We start from the raw sequence: 18846 nt of genomic DNA, 5'->3' as shown, positions 1-18846 counted from the left end.
TCTTTTGGCTTTAAAAAAACCATTTATTTATTGTCTTATAGTTCAGGAGGGTGGAAGCCTGAAGTCGATGGGTCAGAGCTGGGTTTCTTTGAGAAGCCTTAGGGGAGAATCCTTTCCTGGTCTTTTCCAGCTGCTAGAGGCTGCTTATAGATTCCTTGGCTCATGGCCCCTTTATCCACCTTCAAAGCACATCACTGTAGACTCGATTTCCATCATCACACCCCATTCTCTGATCCTGAACCTCCTGCCTCCCATTTAAAAAATTTTAATACTTTTTTATTTAAGTATAGTTGATTCACAATATTATATTAGTTTCAGGTGTATGACAGTGATTCAATATTTTTATATATTATATTACATTTAAAGTTATTATAAAATATTGGCTATATTCCCTATACTGTGTAATATATCCTTATGGCTTATTTATTTTATATTATGGTTTGTGGCTCTTAATCTTCAACCCCCATTTTCCCCATACCCTTTCCTCTCCCTGCTGGTAACCAGTGGTTTATTTTCTATATGTGAGTCTGTTTCTGTTTTGGCAAATTCATTTGTTTGTTTTATTTTTTAGATTCCACATATAAGTAATAATGGGATGTTTGTCTTTCCCTGTCTGAATTATTTCCCTAAGCAAAATAACCTCCAGGTCCATCCATATTGTCCAAATGGCAAAACTTTTAATCTTTTTTATGGCTGAGTAATATTCTATTCTATGCTACATCATCTTTATCCAACCATCTCCTGCTAGAAAATTAAGTTGCTTCTATATCTTGGTTATTGTAAATAATGTTGCTTTGAACATAGGAGTACATGTGTATTTTCTACTATTGTTTTTGTTTTCTTTGGATATATACCCAGGAGTAGAATTACTGGATCATATGGTAATTCTAATTTTAATTTTTTGAGGAACCTCCATACTGTTTTCCATAGTGGCCGCACCAATCTACATTTCCACCAACAATGTACAAATGTTCCCGTTTCTTCACATCCTTGCCATTATTTACTTTTAGACTTTATGAAAGGCATTCTAACAGGTGTGAGGTATAGCTCATTGTGGTTTTGATTTGCATTTATTTGGTTATTGGTGATGTTGAGCATCTTTACATGTGCCTGATGGCCATCTGTGTATCTTATTTACAAAAATGACTATTCAGGTCTTTTGCCCATTTTTAATTAGGTGGTTTGGTTTTTTGATATTGAATTGTATGAGCTACTCATGTATTTTAGATATTAAGCCTTTATCAGTCATATCATTTGCAAGTATCTTCTCCCATTCTGTAGGTTGTCTTTTTGTTTTGTCAATGTTTCCTTTGCTATGCAAAAGTTTTTTAATTTAAATAGGTCCCATTTGTTTATCTTTGCTTGTTTCTTTTGCCTTGGGAGACTGATCCAATAAAAACATTGCCATGAATTAGTCAGATTGTTCTGCCAGTGTTCTCTTCTAGGAGTTTTATGGTTTCAGGTCTTACATTTAGGCCCTTAATCCATTTTGAGTTTGTTTTTTATATGATGTGAGAATTTCATTCTTTTACATATAGTTGTTCAGTTTTCCCAGCACCACTTACTGAATAGAGTGTTTTTTCTCTACTATATATCTTGCCTCCTTTGTTGTAAATTAATTGATCATATATGGTGTGGATTTATTTATGGGCTTTCAATGCTGTTCCACTGATCTATGTATCTGTTTTTGTACCAGTACCATACTATCTTGATTACTGTAATTTTGTGCTATAGTCTGAAGTCAGGGAGTATGATACCTTCAGCTTTGTTCTTTTTACCCAAGATTACTTTGGCTATTCAGGGTTTTAAAATTTAGAATTATTTGTTTTAGTTCTGTGAAAAATATCATGAGTTTTTAAATTGGGATTGCATTAAACCTGTAGATTGGTTTGAGTAGTATGGACATTTTAATATTAATGCTTGCAGTCTGTGAACACAGGATATTTTTCAATTTCTTTGTATCTTCTTCAGTTTCCTTCATGAATGTATTACAAGTTTCAGAGTATAAACATTTCACCTCCTTGGTTCAGTTTATCCTATGGTATTTTATTCTTTTAGATGTGATGTTAAATTGAGATATTTTTCTTGCTTTCTATTTCTGATAGTTCATTATTACTATATAGAAAAGCAATTGATTTCTGTATTTTAATCTTGTTTCCTGCAACTGTACTGAATTCATTTATTAATTCTAATAAATTTTTTGCTGGAGACTTTAAGATTTTCTATATATAATATCATGTCATCTGCAAATAGTGGGTTTTATTTATTCCCTTCCAATTTGGATGGCTTTTATTTATTTTCTTTGTATTGTTGCTGTGGCTAGAACTTCCAACACTATGTTAAACAGAAGTGGTGAGAGTAGGCGCCCTTGTCTTGTTTCTGAGTTTAGACAAAAATCTTTCAGCTTTTCAATATTGAGTATAATCTGAGCTGTGAGTTTGTCTTAAGTGGCCTTCATTATGTTGACATATGTTCCCTGTGTACAAACTTTGATGACAGTTTTTATCCTGAATGGATGTTGAATTTAGTCAGATGCTTTTTCTGCATCTGCTGAGATGATCATGTGATTTTTTAATCCTTTTTTAGTACTATAGTTTATCACACTGATTGATTTGCTGATGAACTATCCTTGCATCCCTGGAATAAATCCCACTTGATAATGGTATATGATCCTTTTTATACATTATTGAGTTTGGTTTCCTAATATTTTGTTGAGGATTTTTATATCTATATTCACAGAGATACTGGCCTGTAATTTTTTTTTTTTAATAATGTCTTTGCCTGGTTTTGGTATCAGGGTAATGGTGGCTTTGTAGAATGAATTTCAGAGTGTTCCCTCCTCATCAATTTTTTGGAATCATTTGAGGAAGACAGGTACCAGCCCCTTCTTTATATGTTTTGTAGAATTACCCATAAAGCTGTCTGGTCCTAGACTTTGGTTCCTGGGAGATTTTTTTTTTTAATTACAAATTCAGTTTCACTACTCGTGATCAGTCTGTGATTGTCTATTTCTTCCTGATTCAGTCTTAGAAGATTGTTTCTAGAATGTATCCATTTCTTCTAAAATTGTCCAATTTGTTGACATGTAACTGTTCATAGTTTTCTCTTATGATTTTTTTGTATTTTTTGTGGTATTAGTTTTCTTCTCCTCTTTCATTCCTTATTTTGTTTATTTGAGTACTCTCTCTCTCTCTCTCTCTCTTTTTTTCTCCATGAGTCTGGCTATAAGGGCTTATCAATTTTGTTTAAAATTTCCCTCTTAGAATTGTTTTTTGCTTCATCCTGTAGATTTTTGAAAGTTCTGTTTTTATTTTCGTATTTCTGTGATATTTTCTGATACCCCCTTGATTTCTACATTGACTCATTTTTTTCAGTACCATGTTTTTTAGTCTCCACATGTTTGTGTTTTTTCCCATTTTCTTTCCTGTAATTATTTTCTAGTTTCATACCATTGTGGTCAGAAAAAATGCTGGTTGTAATTTCTATCTTCTTACCTTTGTTGAAACTTGTTTTCTGATCTAGTATATGCTCTATCCTGGAGAACATTCCACATACATTTGAAAAGAATGTGTGTTCTGCTGTTTTTGGATAAAGTGTGCTGTAGATAATTTAAGTTCAACTGGTCTAATGTGTAATTTAAGAACACTATTTCATTATTTATTTTCTGTCTGGATGACCTGTCCATTGATGTAAGTGGGGTGTTATTATACCCTGTTGTTGTATTACTGTCCATTTCTCCCTTTATGTCTATTAATATTTGTTTTATATATTTAAGTGCTCCTCTGTTAGGTGCATATGTTAGTGAGTTTTATATCCTCTTCTTTTATTGATCCCTTTATTATTTTATACTGCCCTTCTTTGTATTTTGTTATAGACTTTATTTTAAAGTCTATTTTATCTGATACGAGTATTGCTACCCCAGCTCTTTTGTAATTTCCATTTGCATGAAATAGCTGTTTTTGTCCCCTCACTTTCAGTCAGTGTGTGATGTCTTTAGCTTGTGAGTCTCTTGTAAGCAGCATATAAATTGATCTTTTAAAAAATCACATCAGCCACCCTATGTTTTTGAGGGAGCATTTAGTCTGTTGATATTTAAAGTGAATGTTGATAGGTTTGTGTGTATATATCCCAATTTTGTTACCTGTTTTCTGGTTGTTTTTGTAGTTCTTCTCTGTTCTTTTTGTTTTTAGTTTCTTCCTTTGTGGTTTTTGATTTTCTTTATTGGTATGCTTGTGTTCCTTTTTTCTCTAGTTTTTGCATATCTGTTGTAGGCTTTTGATTTGTGGTTACCACTAAGTTCATATATGTTGACCTATAACTATATCTACTTGGTTTAAAGCAGTAATCATTTAAGTTCAAACATATTCTAAAAGATCTACTTTTTAAAAAAACTCTGCTCTCCTATATTTTGTGTTTTTGATCCCCTGTTTTACATCTTCATGTTTATCCCTTTACTGTTTATTGTAGTTTAGTTGCTTTTACAATTTATTGCCTTTTAATCTTTGTATTAGCTTATTTCAATGGTCAGTCCACAGCCTTTGCTATATATTTGTCTTTACTAGTGGGATTGTTTTTCCTATGAAGTGTTCTTTAGGTTTTTCTTTTTCATCTAGAGAAGATTCTTTAACATTCCTGTTAGGGTCAGTTTAGTATTGATGCACTCTTCCAGTTTTTGCTTGTTTGAGAAGTTTTTTTTCTCTCCTTCAGTTCTGAATGATAATCTTGTTTACTGGAATATCATAGTTTGCAGGTTTTCCCCTTTCAGCACTTAAATATATCATGTCTTTCCCTTCTGGCCAGTGAAGTTTCTTCAGAAAAGTCAGCTGATAGCCTTTTGGAGGTTCCCTTCTATGTGACTTTGTTTTTCTCTTGCAGCCTTTAGAATTCTCTCTTCATATTTAACTTTTGTCCTTTTGATTATGATATGCCTTGCTGTGGGTCTTTTTAGGGTATCTTTTTGGGGACTCTCTGTGCTTCCTGTATCTCTCTATCTGTTTCCTTTGTCAGGTTCAGGAAGTTTTCATCCATAACTTCATCAAATATATTTTTGACTCTTTTTTAGCTTCTGCTTCTGGGACCCCTATAATGAGAATGTTGATATGCTTGATATTGTCACAGACATCCCTTAAACTGCTTTCATTTTTTAAATTTCTTTTTCTTTTTTCTATTTTGATTAGGTGATTTTCATTATTCTATCTTCCAGATCACTTCTGTGTTCTTCTCTATCACCTACTGTAATTTATCACTTTTATTTCTTTCTAGTGCATTTTTCATTTCAGTTATTGTATTTTTTCAGTTCTGTTTGGTTCTTTTTAATAGAGTTCTAATCCTCTGAACTCTACCTGATAAATTCTGTATCTCTGTTTCATTAATTGTTTTTTCAGGGTTTGTTGCTGCTGCTGCTGTTGTTGTTATTGTTGCTGTGTCCCAGGGCTGGGGCACCCAATATGCGGTTCAAACTGCTCACCCCTGAGGAAAGGTCTCCAAGCCCATTTATCCCCACTCTTACTCTGTGTCCCTTCCTAGGGGCTCAGGTCCCGTTCTGATTGCTTCTGTACCATTCCTATTTGACTATGTGTGGATCTTTCTTATAGTATTGTTTGTATAAGAATCTTTCTGCCAGTCTTCAGCTTGTTTTCTGTGAGAATTGTTTCACATGTTGATGTATTTTTGATGTGTTCATGGGGGTTGGTGAGCTCCGCATCCTCCTACTCAGTCCTCTCTTCCTGGTGACCACTTTTAAGATTCTTTCTGTGTCTCTCTCTGAAAACGTTTCACACATACATTAGCACTTACCCGTATAGGTCCTTTTTTATTTTATAAAAATGGAATAATTTTGTTTATATACTATTTTGTAAATTTCTTTTTAAAAATTAATAGTATATCGTAAAGATAATTTCATATAAATTAGAATTATATTCAGAATATTTAACAACCATTACAGCATAAGCACTGCTTAGTCAGAGTGGGTGCTGGATATAGGGGAGGAGAAAGTTCCTGGAGGCCGGGTGTGCCAGGCATTACCTTAATTAGGGAACCATAGTGAATAAGTCAGGAGCAAAGGATGTACCCAAAGAAGGTGCTGTGGTGGTGGGGGTGAGAGGAACATGGAGTATGTGCTCAGGGTATAAGCTGTTTTCCAAGTAGTATGAATATCTTTCAGTATTTTAACAACCGAGAAGGCCATACTGGTGCACTAGGGTTATATCAGCACTGCATTACCTCATTCTGTTTAAGGTAGTATACGAGAATAGTACATGTTTTTTAAATAAATTAAGGTATTGATGCACAATTAGATTGTTTTTAATACCTAATATTGTAAAGAATGCTGGATATTAGAAAACAAAAGCAGGAACCACAAAAACAAACTAAAGTACATTAAAAAAAAGAATACCTTCATATATAATTTGATGAAACTTTGTGAGAACATCTGTAAGGCAAATTCCTAGCTGTGAAATTGCCAAGTCAATTTTTATTCTCTAGCTATTTCAAATTTGCTCTTTGGAAAAGTCAAATCAGTTTATACTCACCCCAAGTGAAAATATTTTTTCCATATCTTGGCCAATAGTTTGCATTTTTATATTATCAAAACTTGTATCTTTATTCAATTTTATAGTTGAATGATTAAAGAAATATTTTGTTCTTGTTTAGTCATCATTTTGTAACAGATGAAAAATTGTTAGATTTGGGGTCATTTAGACCAGACTTTCTGCTTGTATTTGAACTGATTATTATGAGTTGGTTTTCTCAACTGTAAAATGGAGAAATTATGAACGTCAAAGCAATTTTGCCTATGTGCCTAGTTTGTTATTCCAGATTAATTTTAGATTGATTTTCCAAGGTTTCTCAAAATTCACACCAAAGTTTTTATTTGAATTGAATTAAATATTTAAATCAAACTTCTTAAGAAGTTCATCAGTAGATGTTCTGAGTCCATGGACTATCCATATTAAATCAGACCTTGCTTTATGTCTCTGAATAGAGTGTAATATCTTTCTTCAGGTTTAGTACATTTCTTATTAGTGTTTCATTAGGTACTTTATATCATATTGTTGCTAGATTTAATAGAATATTTTTCTTTTATATATTGTGTTCACTCATTGTATATATGAAGGTTACTAATTTTTATAATTTATAATTTATAGTACATTTGTGGTAATATGACCTCTTAATAGTTCCTTTTCCCATGTGGCTTCATATACATTGTCTTTCTATCTCTATTGTCTATCAATGTAATCACAATATATATAATTAATGATAATTTTATCTGTTTCATTCCATTGGTTTTATTGCTCATTTCTTCACCATAGTATCTTTTGCATGTTTCTACTCTAGCTTTTCTTTTTCATTTATGTTGTTCCTTAATAAGACTGTGAGTGCTTGTAATGGAAAGGAAAGTAGTTTACTTATATTTGTGGTATGGTAACTAACCTAATGCTTGATACAGAGTAAACACTTAAATATTGAGTGAGTGCCTGAGTGAATTATTTTGAGCTTCAGTTCATGCATAATTCCCATGCATGTTAGCTCAATGGAAAGCAATGAACAAGATGGAGAATCAGACACAAGTCAAATGGCATAGATACAGAGCTTGGGTACCCAAGAGACTCATGTGGAAGGAGGCCAAATAGATAATTGACTTCCCAATCAGGATAGATACAGAGGATGCCTAACTGGTATGTCACTGAAATGGAGAGAAAGTTACCCATCTGGTCTTGCATCCTGTGAATATAAGCAACAAGTTTGTATTTAATCCCAACTGGCAGGCCAGTGAAGCAAGAACTCCTTTTATTATTGATCCTGGGACAAGTAGAGATAACCAGCAGTTAACTAGTTGTGGGACTGGAATTCTGACAGCTGGGATCATACTGAAGTCTACTTTAATCAATATCTGAGGAGAATTTAAACCTGCGATTTGGTTAAGATAGAATATTTTACAATGAGTATGAAATAACTCATAATGAATTTACTCACTTTTTACTCATCAGTTTAAATTAACATGTGCCACTAATTGCAGCAATAATAAAAATAAACACAGAAATATATCTAATGTTTATTAAGGATTAACTAATGTGGTCAGTGCTTTACAGAAATTCTCTCATTTAATCCTCACAGCAGCCTATGAATCTGGTATGATTTTGGTTATATTTTACAGGTGGAAAATACAGCTTAGAAAGTTTTTAAAGTAGCTTGGCTAAATCTATATACTAGTATGTGGTGGAGCTGAACTGCAAGGAAAAGTCAAGATTTTCAGTCCCGACTTATTTCACAGTGATTTCTTTAAAATAAAGTCCAATGTCACAGCCTCACTTTCAGGGATTATTAGTTGGTCTGGAGCGGGACCTGGTGGTATTGGTATTTTTTAAAAAGGTGCCTGGTGATTTCAGTGTGTACTCACTGGAGTTGAGAACCACTGAACTATCAAAGCATATTACTGAGGGTTTAGCTTTTGCCCTCCAGTTGTACTTTGTCAATACAAAGAAATGATAATGGTTATGTAGCTTGAAACAATAGTTTTGAGATTTATTTTGCTTCCTGTATCATTTACACCTTGTCTTTATTTATATATCCCACATTTACCTCACTGATCCTGCCTGCCAGTTTACTGGCTATCGTCTTGTGGAATGTTTCAGTGTACAGGCTGGGTTATAAGGGTCTTAGCTTTTGCCTCTATAAGTGCATCTGTGTTTAGATAGGATTGCTGTTACTAGGCCTTTAATTTTCTTTTAAATAATTGTCCAGTTATTATTATATTTTCCCAAATTCTTCTCAGCTGTACCAAAAATTCTATAGTTGATTAGGTTTTATGCAATCTAGTTGATTAGGTTTATTAAAGGCCTCATTGTATTAGATGATCAGTTTAACAGTGCTTATACAAATTGCTGTAGATAGTAAGTTTATAGTTCTAGATATTTCCATGTATAGCTCTGCCTTGCTATATTTTTCAATAGTAATTCACCTTCCCTCCATTTTCAATCCAAGCAGTATTATTAAAATGAAGTGTCATCACAATAGGAAAATGGACAAAAGGTGTAAAATACAGACTTAAGAAAAAATGAAGTACAAAAAGAAATACAAAAATAGTTTAATCTAAGCAATTAATTGAAGAAACAGGAAATAACAGCTTTATGTATGAATTAGCAACAGTATTTTTCAGACTTTTTACCTTATAATTTATGTATTTATTATTTTTATTGTTCATAGTGTCCTCATGCTAGAATGCAGGATACGCAAGGGAGGCAATGTTGTCTATTCTGGTCAGTGATATATTGAAAGAGCTGGAAGTAATGCCTGTCCTGAAATAAACACTCAATAGTCAAAGAAATAATTAAATGTGTGTATGTGTGTAGGTGCATCATCACAAAGATGTGGTAAATTGTATACGGTACTGTCTAACTGGAAGTGATATGAATTCATACAATTCTGAAGAGTAGTCTGTGAAAAGGTATCATGTCTTTTGTTAAATATTTTATTTGGATTATCATTTATTTACACTTCTAGAACTACTTAATGATGTCATCAGTAAAGTACAGATTTGTAGACAGAAAACTCTATTCACAGCATTGATAATCTTAAGGGATACAGAAATAGCTGATGTTAAGTAAAATATGGCATCTTCATTCTTTCAAAACCGACTAAATAATGTAAAAATGCAGTGATATAATGTTAAGTGAAAAATGGAGGGTTGATAATAGAACATGGTTCCAATTTTTTAAAAATTGAGGGAGAGAGACAGACAAATTGTTAAACCAAGTGATAATAGTTTATATCTAGGTGGTAAGAGTAATTGTTTTCTTTGTAGTGTTATAAAATACATAAAATTTCTATATGAATGTATAATACTTTGTTAATCTGAAAAATATTTCATTTACAAAAATTGGCTTTATCATTTTCTACCTGAGTATATATTAAAGAATCTATTGTAATGTAACCTTCACAAGGGCAAGTGTTCTTATCTGCTCTGTTCATTGGTGCATTCCCCATGCCTAGAATAATGTTTAGGGTAAAGTAGCACTTATAAATATTTTTTAAATAAATGAAGGAGTGTACAAAGGAATGGTATGTCTTCCTCTGTTAAAGGCAGTTTTAAAGTGTTAAGGATAAGTGGATCGATGACTCCCTTTTCTTTGTCAAGTAGAACAATTAATCCATCCATCATTAATTACGTCCTATCCATAGAGTGTCTTCTTTCCACTGGGGAGAGACCACTTTCTCATGGACTGAAAATGATCTTTGATCTCTAGTTAGAGTTTGCCGTGTGGGGAGGGAAGTGACCAATACATTACAGATGTGGATTTTAATGTATGTGAGATTTAAAGTGATTATGACAGAAATCTTTTACCTTCAGTAAGTGCCTTTAAATTAGCCCTGTGTCCTCAGATTTAAAGAATAAAACCATAATTAACAATTAGCAAATGTTGTAATTTTGTTATTATAATTAACATGTTTTTAGTTCACTGCTTATAGAGGACAAAAGAAGTATAAAAATAATCCCAGATTTTGCTGATGTTACTGTTGAGGATGGAAACTTATTGAAAAAGGATAATAGACCAATAATATAAGACAATACTGCATTATGCTTCATTGTAATTCAGTAAGGGAATGTATATGATTAATTTTTACCATGTAGCATGCAGCTTAGACCTATGCAAGTAGATATATACCTTATTTAAAATTTTACCTTTTTGCATATTTTCTCAAAGCTAAAACTAGGAATGAAGGGCTTAAGGTAAATTCCAATGGATTATAATAGTAATGTTTATTTTATAATTTAATATTAAATAAGACTGTATCAGTGTGTACAGTGAGTTGTCTGTTTTACACAGAGCTCTTGCTTTATTTTTTCTCTAGGATTCAGAATTTCCCACAGATATGCAACCAAATCCAAATCTGTCTTTGTGTAAAGAAAATATTTGTCCAGCAAAATTTGACTACAAGCTGAATAACATATTGAGACTTCACGAACTTCCCGTGAGCTGGTAGGATTTTTGATATTCTATTAATGCTTTTGAGATTTTATTGTCATGCCTAAATTATGATGCTCTTATAGCCATTCTTGGTCGAAGTGGTTTGCCCTTAGCCTTTTTCCAAACTGCTACTCATAATACTGGAAGCATCTGCTTATAGCTGCTGCAAGCATCTTAAAACTAATTGGTTTAGGCACTTGGTGGCAGTGCAGACTAAGTGCACTACTGGGCATATTTAATGTAGGGGTTGCAGTTCTGGCTTAAAATAAAGCACATACCGTTTTTAGACAATTTTGTAGGATTTATTTTAAAAATAAGATCTCAGTGACCATGCATTTCATTTGTTTATTTTACTTACAATTTTACCAGTGCATTTTTTTCTCATTAACAAATTGTTATGTTTTGTTGTGAGGACCATAGTTTTGTGAACTATAACCACATCAGTTTAAAGAAAAAACTTATTATTTGGTATTTATTAAAATGCATTATTTTATGAATTGCCTATTTACATTCATAGGAAATTTATTTTAAATCTTGTAAAATTTATACTACTATTATTCATAGTTTTTAAGAAAAGTATTTCTGTGGGTAATCTGTAACTATACATTCTATCATAGAGTTCTATGTTTCATTAAATTTTAGTTAGGTGATTAGCTTTTATTAGTCAGATAATTGTGGATATATCATTTTGATCATGGTTTAGGTAAGTAATATTATTTTCTTGCAATTGTTAATATAACCCCAAGTTTATATCATTGGTCTTCAAGAAATCTGAAATCTGTACAAAAAGGTATGGCAAACATTATGTAACTGCTTCTGTTATACGTAATGAGGACAAATATCTCAGAATAGGATGTTAATCAACTCTAATAACTTAACATACATTTACCTGTGGTGGGTTTTGTTTTTTCATTAGCAAAGTTTCCCTTGCTGTTGATGACTGTGTGTGTAATTTACCTTCTAAACCCTGTTTGATTATTTTTGTGTAGCAAGAATATTGTCTATGGCACCTTACCTAAGATCACAGCAGATGAGATCTTATCCGCCATGACCAAACCAGTAGGTTAATGAATTGAAAAGGTCTGTTATAAAAGGAAACATAATAATGATACATTCATACCTTAAGTATTCTATTTCAGCTTTAAATAGTTCATTTGCATTCACATGCCAGTCTTAGATGTAAGGCCATGGCTTTTTCTTTGACTAAGTGACTGTTGATTGGAATTCTACATCGTATTTCTGGTATAAGCTATACCAATAATGTATCACTAACAGTTACAATTTTATGATTTCCTTAATCTGAAACAAGAATGTCAGACACTCAGATGACGATCTCCTCACCTTTCTATAGCATTAATTTAATTTGCATTGACAGCAGTTCTCCATATCACACTCATATTTCATCACCTTGATTAATTTTTAATTGCATTTTAATAGGAAACACAACTGGTTTATGAGGTTTAGTAACAGACTCCTTTGACTCTTTGTAATCATGAACTTGCTGGTGGGAGTAGCCTGGTTGGTCTACTGGTGTGTGGCCTGGGAGCTCTGAGCAGTCGAGGTGCTGCGAGTGTTTTACAGAGAGAGTGGGAAATATTGATCAATGCAATGATTAAGTGGAGGGTAAGAGGAAAGCATTTATTAAATGAAAATGTGGAGAAGAGAAAGAGGGAAACATTTAACTCTTAGTCAAAGACAAAATCTGGACTTCTGCTTAATTTATTTGCAGCCTTTGGAAAAACACCTGCCTTGGTAACTGCTACTGCAACCCAGGGAATAATTTCTCTGTCGTAATTTTTGCTACTTAGCCCATTAAAAGATAAAATTCTAGCGTTATGAGTTAGGCAGTAAAAAAATGAATCAGTAGTAGGAAAAATAATCACTATTCTTTTAGTGATACCTCAAAGGAGGATTAAGCTGTGACTTTAGGACAACTCATTTACCTGGGCCTTTTGTTTCATTTTACTTTATTTTTTTCTTGTCTTCTTCATTTCCAGTTTACCTCAGTTTTTGCTTCCTTATACCCCCATTTCTTCTTGGTCACAGGTTTGTTTCTCTCCCATTTATTTTATTCTACTGCTTTCTCTGTACTCTTATTCTATACCAACAGTCCTTAACTGGCCATAATATAAAATTCAATTGTAAATTTCTAGTGTTTCTCAGATGATTTCATATTCTCTGTTCTTAATTTTGAAACCAAAAAACCCACTTATCCCACCCCACATAAACGCACAGGACTTTATAGGCCTTTAATAATATGTTTATTGACTCATATGTTTCTTTAAAGAATTAAAAAAGGATTTTTTTATTTTATTAGTAACTGAATTTATTTAGTTTTTCAATTATTGTCAGTGGGATAAAGTTCCTTTTCTATGGTGTATAGGTTCCTTAACTTTATCAAAATAACAATAATAGTAATGATAATGATAATGAAAGAATATCAGTAATAACAATGAACTGTTTTACTAAGCATATGTAAATGCCAGGATTCAGCTACTTCCCCCCTCCCATTTTTCTCCCCTCTCAATCTCTCTCTCTCCCTCCCCCTTCCTCCCTCCTCCCTTTCTTTCTCATACACACACACACACACACACACACACACTCACACTCCCCCCTCTCTCATATACACACACACAAATGAGGCTCAGAGACCTTGAGAACCAGAGAGAAAGAATTTGTATCAAGTCTGGTGAACTTAAAAGTAAACCATAAAACAGTGACTAAGCCGCACATTATTTTAAAGACAATAACGGATGAAGTCATTTTTATTTTTACACTTAAGCATAGAAGTTCTCCAGTAATATACAATTATATGACCTTTGAGTTTGGCTAAGATCTATTTGTCCCCTAACAAGCATGGCCTGGGATAATTGTTTTAAACTTAAATATTAAAAAAATTAATTAGATTGTGTTTAATTGCAGAATTTGTTCATTATATGTTCTTCCCCTGCAAAAAGCAGATTTGTTAAAATGTATTTTTACTATGTTTTTCTAACGGGGTCTTAATAAAATAAATGCATATTAAATTCCAGATAATTTTAAAATTCTTAATGTCTCACTAATTTGCATTTTTATGGAGTGCAATTTCATAGGCTGAAGAACCAGAAGGATTTTAAATCAGATAAGTTAAGAGAATTTTTAAGTTCTGATTTAGATAGATATCTTCCTCCTTCTTTTGCAGGCTGGTCCCCATCAGCCTAGAAAATATCCTCAGTAACTCCCATTATTTTAAAAAAAGATTTTTTTCTTGACCAGACAACTCTCTACCAAATCTATGCTGTTTCCCCAGAATCTGCTGTGCTCATTTTCACTGAAAAAAAAAAAAAAAGTTGGCAGAAGTACTGATTGAACCAACAGCCTCCACTCGGTCTTCCCATTCTCCCCACTGGTGGTGGAGTTCCCTTCCTTTCCTCTGCTCTAGAACTAGTCTTGTCAGTCATTTGCTGCTTCCATGCCCACCACCAGTGGTCACTTATCTCTTCTCATTTTCTTCACCTCTCAGCTGCAGTCAGTACAGTGCACCACCTTGCTTTTCCTCTCCTGACTCCCATTATTTGTATGGTTCTGGTCTTCCTGCTGACTCCCAGGCTGCCTGCTCAACGTCTCCTCAGCAGGCTCTTCTGCCATATTTCTGGTTGACAGATGGTCCCTGGTTCAGCCTCACAGTTTCATCTCTTCACTATCTACACTTTCTTAGGTGGCCTCTTCCTTTTTCATTTTTCAAATCCTCTCCAGAGATTGATAATCCCCTTGGGGATATCACTACCACTGCCGTCTCCTTTGAGCTTGAATATCTATCAGGCTCCTCCAAATTATCATGTTCAGGAAGAACTCCTGTTTTCCCTCAGAAACCTGACTCTTCTAATATTCCCCATTTTTGAAAAAGCAAAATGTGAACTTACGTGAATTTACTAAGCTAAAAGCCTAGGAGTCATTTTGATTACTCATTCTCTCACCTCACAATTCCCATCATTAAATCTCAGAGTAAGTCTGGTAGGCTTTTCCCCCAGAATGTACTTACAGTTTTCCACTTCTCTCTATATTACTATGGCTATCTCTCATACTGTTGCAAAAGCCTACTAATTCACCTCACATTACCCCACAATAATTCACTCACTTCACAATAGCCAAACAGATCTTTTAAAAATGTAAATCAGAAGATGATTCCCTGCTTTAAGTAGGATAATGTCTTCCCCTTGTTTTCAAATAAGATCCAAGCTTCTTACTGCAACCTACCGGGCTGTGCAGGTTGAGACTGTTGCCTGCCTCCTGTTGTACTGACCACAGGCTCTCCCACCATCCCTTGCCCAGTACCACCAGCTACCCTGTCTTCTTACTGTTCTGCAAACCTGCCACACTTATTCCGGCCCCTAGATCTTTACACTAGCTCCTTCCTCTACTTGTGCTGTTATTTCTCCAATTTGTACATGTTTGGCTCACTCTTATCTCTAAAATCTCAGCTCAAATGTCACCTCCTTGGAGAGGCAGTTCCTGAAATAGGTAACTAATTTTTCACTCCTCACTCCTCGAGTTACTTGAAATCCTATCATTCTACTTTATTTCCACCATGGTTTTCAGTAGATATGCAGCATAAATTTTAAAGTATTTTATAAAAATAAAAAAGAACATGAAATCTTAGTGTTTTCCTAGTTTATGGGTGGCGGAGACAGGCTAGATGCCCAATTCAGTTTCCTCCTCCCTGGGCCCTTTGGAAGATTTTGTCTCCCAGGTTTCTGAAGTGAGTTAAACCACATGACTAATTCTGACCAAAGTGAGTGTATACCATGTCCAGGCTGAACCCCTAAGACTTCTGCCTACATTCTCTCTGCTCTTTCCATCTTCATCCTCATAGCTGGAATTAGAGGACTTGGAAAGTGATGAGCCACATGCTTAGAAGGAGCTTGGATCCCTGGGTCATATGTTGCTTGGAGAGTTCCCCAACCTTCATTAAGTTTTGCCTGAGGTACTACTTTAGTTTCCCTGACTAATAATGCACTATATTTTTGTGAAAATAGATTAGTTAGGCCATATAAGATGAACAAAATTCTTTTTTAAAAAGACTGAAGTTACTTTCACATTGGCTCCTTTATTCTACAAAAATTTATTAAGCATTTATCAGGCACTATTCTGGACAATTAACTAAATACAAAGAAATCTGTTCCCAGGGAGCTTATATTTGTTGCAGGGAAGAAGTAATAAACGAATAATGAACCCATATATGCTACAGTATGCTTGATGCCCATAAGAGCTGTAGGGAAACCTAAAGCAGACAGAAAGAATTAGAGTACAGAGTGGCTTGAGGTTTAAACACAAGTGTCCAGGACGGTTCTGAAGGTGACATGTAATGAAAACCTGAAGGGTGAGGAGGTGAGACAAGCAAGGAATAAGGAAGAAAATTAGAGTTGGGGGAACAGCAAATGCAAAATCCCTTGAGGTGGGAGCACATCAGAATGTTCCAACAAAGAGGCCCGCATAAACAGAGTCAGTGAGCTTGCAGAAGAGGAGGAGGTACTTGCGGGCCAAAGGGAGTGTGACTTAGGGCCTTACAGATCGTAGTAAAGAGGACTGTGAATTTCATTCTGAGAAGGCTGGAAAGCTATTGGAACATTTTGAGAAGAATTATGCAGTTTGGGTTTATGTAACAATAACATACTCTGACTACTGTGAGGAAATTAGTCTGGCATGAAGGTTAAGGGTAGAAGCTGGCAGACTAGTTAGGAACTATTTCAGTCATTCAAGAGAGTTAGGCAGATTTTCTGGCCTAGGATGTTAGTGTTATGGAGCCTAAGTGGTAAGATTCTTCTTTTTCAATTTGAACTATAGTCAGTTACAATGTGCCAGTTTCTGGTATATAACATAATTTTTATTTTTTGATGACAGAGTAAACAAGATTTTTGGAGAGGCTAGTTGGGGTGAGAGAGGATTTAAGGAAAACTCCAAAGTTTTTGGTCAGAGCAAATGGAGGTTGGGCGTGTTAAAGTTCGCAATGCCTATTCAACTTTTAGGTGTACTTAGATGTGAGTGTGATCCCTTAGGCTGTGCTATGAACACAATTCACAACTATGTGTGCTGTGTGGCAAGTGATTAGGTTCATGTCAGTACGATTCCATGACCTTCCATAGAAGCAGCACCAGAAATAAAGAAAAAGTGACCAAGTAGCTTCTGATGCTAAAAAATGGGCATTATAGAAATGTATTTTTTTGACATGAGTCAATATAAAGTTTAATTTGTCTTCTTGTTTTAGCTATAAATTATATATGTTTATAAGAAACTACTACTATATTTTAAAGTGTGAGTTTCCAAGTTAAATAATGAATCATTTTTATAAGTATAAATTTGGTATTTTAAATGTATATTTACAATAAGCTTAAGTTATACTGTAATTTTTATGTTTTTCTCCCCAAACAAATGAGCAAAGTGTATATTCAAACTTTGAATTATCAAAGGAGAAGAACTTATGGTTTCTTGAAGCTTCAAGAAAATTCTCCTTAGAAGAGTAATAATTATATGTAGATAAAAATATTTGTAATCATTACTTATAAGTAGTGTACTGAATAATTTAAAATATTTTCTATAATGTAAAGATATATTCTGCTGGTTTTTTAGTTTACTATCAAAGTTTTAAGGTATTCAGTTAGCTTCCATTAAATGGTGATGAAATTTATGCCAGAATCTTTTAAGATGGAAGAGGTACGTGAATTTACAATAAATATAAACATACACTTTTATGACCCATTTATCTTTTTGGGGTGTGTTCCATGAATAAATACATCATCTAACTAGGAGATTAGATTTTCAATTTATTTCAGATTGTGTTCAGTGTCCTTGCATGTATCTGTCTTCTGCTTCAAAACAAGTTTATTTAGGCACTTTAGATTTGTTTAGCAGCTGTCATCTTCCAGAACGTGTTTTGATTTGTTTTGGGGTTGACTTACAGCTAAAATTACAGAAAGGCCTTTTCATTGGTCACAGATGATGCACAAAGCATGCTCAACTCCAGGGTTTTGTAGATTCAGAGGGAGATCAACAGTTGCCCTTCTGGGGCTATAATAGTTTTTCACTCTTTTAATTATCTAGAGCCATAATAATAACCACAGTGACCTACAAGAAGGCATTGTTGGACATACTATAATTACATATAGCAATTATGTGTAACACCAACAATGCATAAAAATCCCACTTAATAACTAAGGTTGGTAAAAATGAAACTATGCTAGTCTCCCTTAGGACATAGTTTCACTTTTTGGAAAAACAGAAGTCATTAAGTTTTTGCCTAAAACTTTTTCTGGTGTGTATTATTATAATAAAGCAAGTCAGAGTTCCATGGAATGACAATGCAATAATAATTTTCCGGTAAATGTGGAAACTATCTCTCACTCTACTTTCTTGCTTAGCTGCTTACTAGTATTTCCCATTACCTACTGTATAATAGAAAGGGAGATGGAAGTTAAAAGCAAAGGTTAATCTTTGTAATACAGTCAGGGAAGATGGTTTAGGACGAGCATCAGCAAACATTTTTCTTTTTAACAATTTAGTGTTTCAAACTATATCACATTCACACATATACTAATAATTCTGTTTAAATAATTAGAGATGGCAAGATTTGATGAATTACAAGTAATCAGTGGCTACATCAGTTTCTGTCATTACTTGGTGGAGCACCTCACCTAACCTTGCCAAGACCTTGTCTTCAATCCATGATCAAGTCAATGTATGTGGAATGGGATCTAATAATTTGCTTCTTTCGCTGTTCACAATTATATGGTGAATGAGTTATAAACATTAGTGCTTGTACCAGTAGGTTTAAACCAATTTTGGCAATTTTTTATGTGGCCATGACTAGGATGTTGATGCCATGCTCATTTTATATTATTATTTT

At 33.8% G+C, this 18846-nt stretch overlaps 1 protein-coding gene across 11 annotated transcripts in view; it reads left to right on the top strand.

Annotated features, from left to right (window-relative positions):
• The window catches only part of SPAG16 (sperm associated antigen 16), a 774084-nt gene that overhangs the window by 131397 nt on the left and 623841 nt on the right, over positions 1 to 18846 (top strand). For all 11 annotated transcript variants that reach the window (XR_012072761.1, XR_012072758.1, XR_012072759.1 and 8 more), the window contains one exon: positions 10852 to 10979. Coding sequence is in view for 7 of the 11 variants with exons in the window: in XM_072961330.1 (XP_072817431.1) it covers positions 10852 to 10979 (128 nt within the window). In the remaining 4 variants the exon portion in view is untranslated. The remainder of the gene's footprint in view (positions 1 to 10851; positions 10980 to 18846) is intronic.

Source organism: Vicugna pacos, chromosome 5, assembly GCF_048564905.1.
Source record: "Vicugna pacos chromosome 5, VicPac4, whole genome shotgun sequence".
Lineage (NCBI taxonomy): Eukaryota > Metazoa > Chordata > Mammalia > Artiodactyla > Camelidae > Vicugna > Vicugna pacos.
The sequence above is the reverse complement of the archived record's forward strand: the minus strand, read 5'-3'. Positions and strand labels throughout refer to the sequence as shown.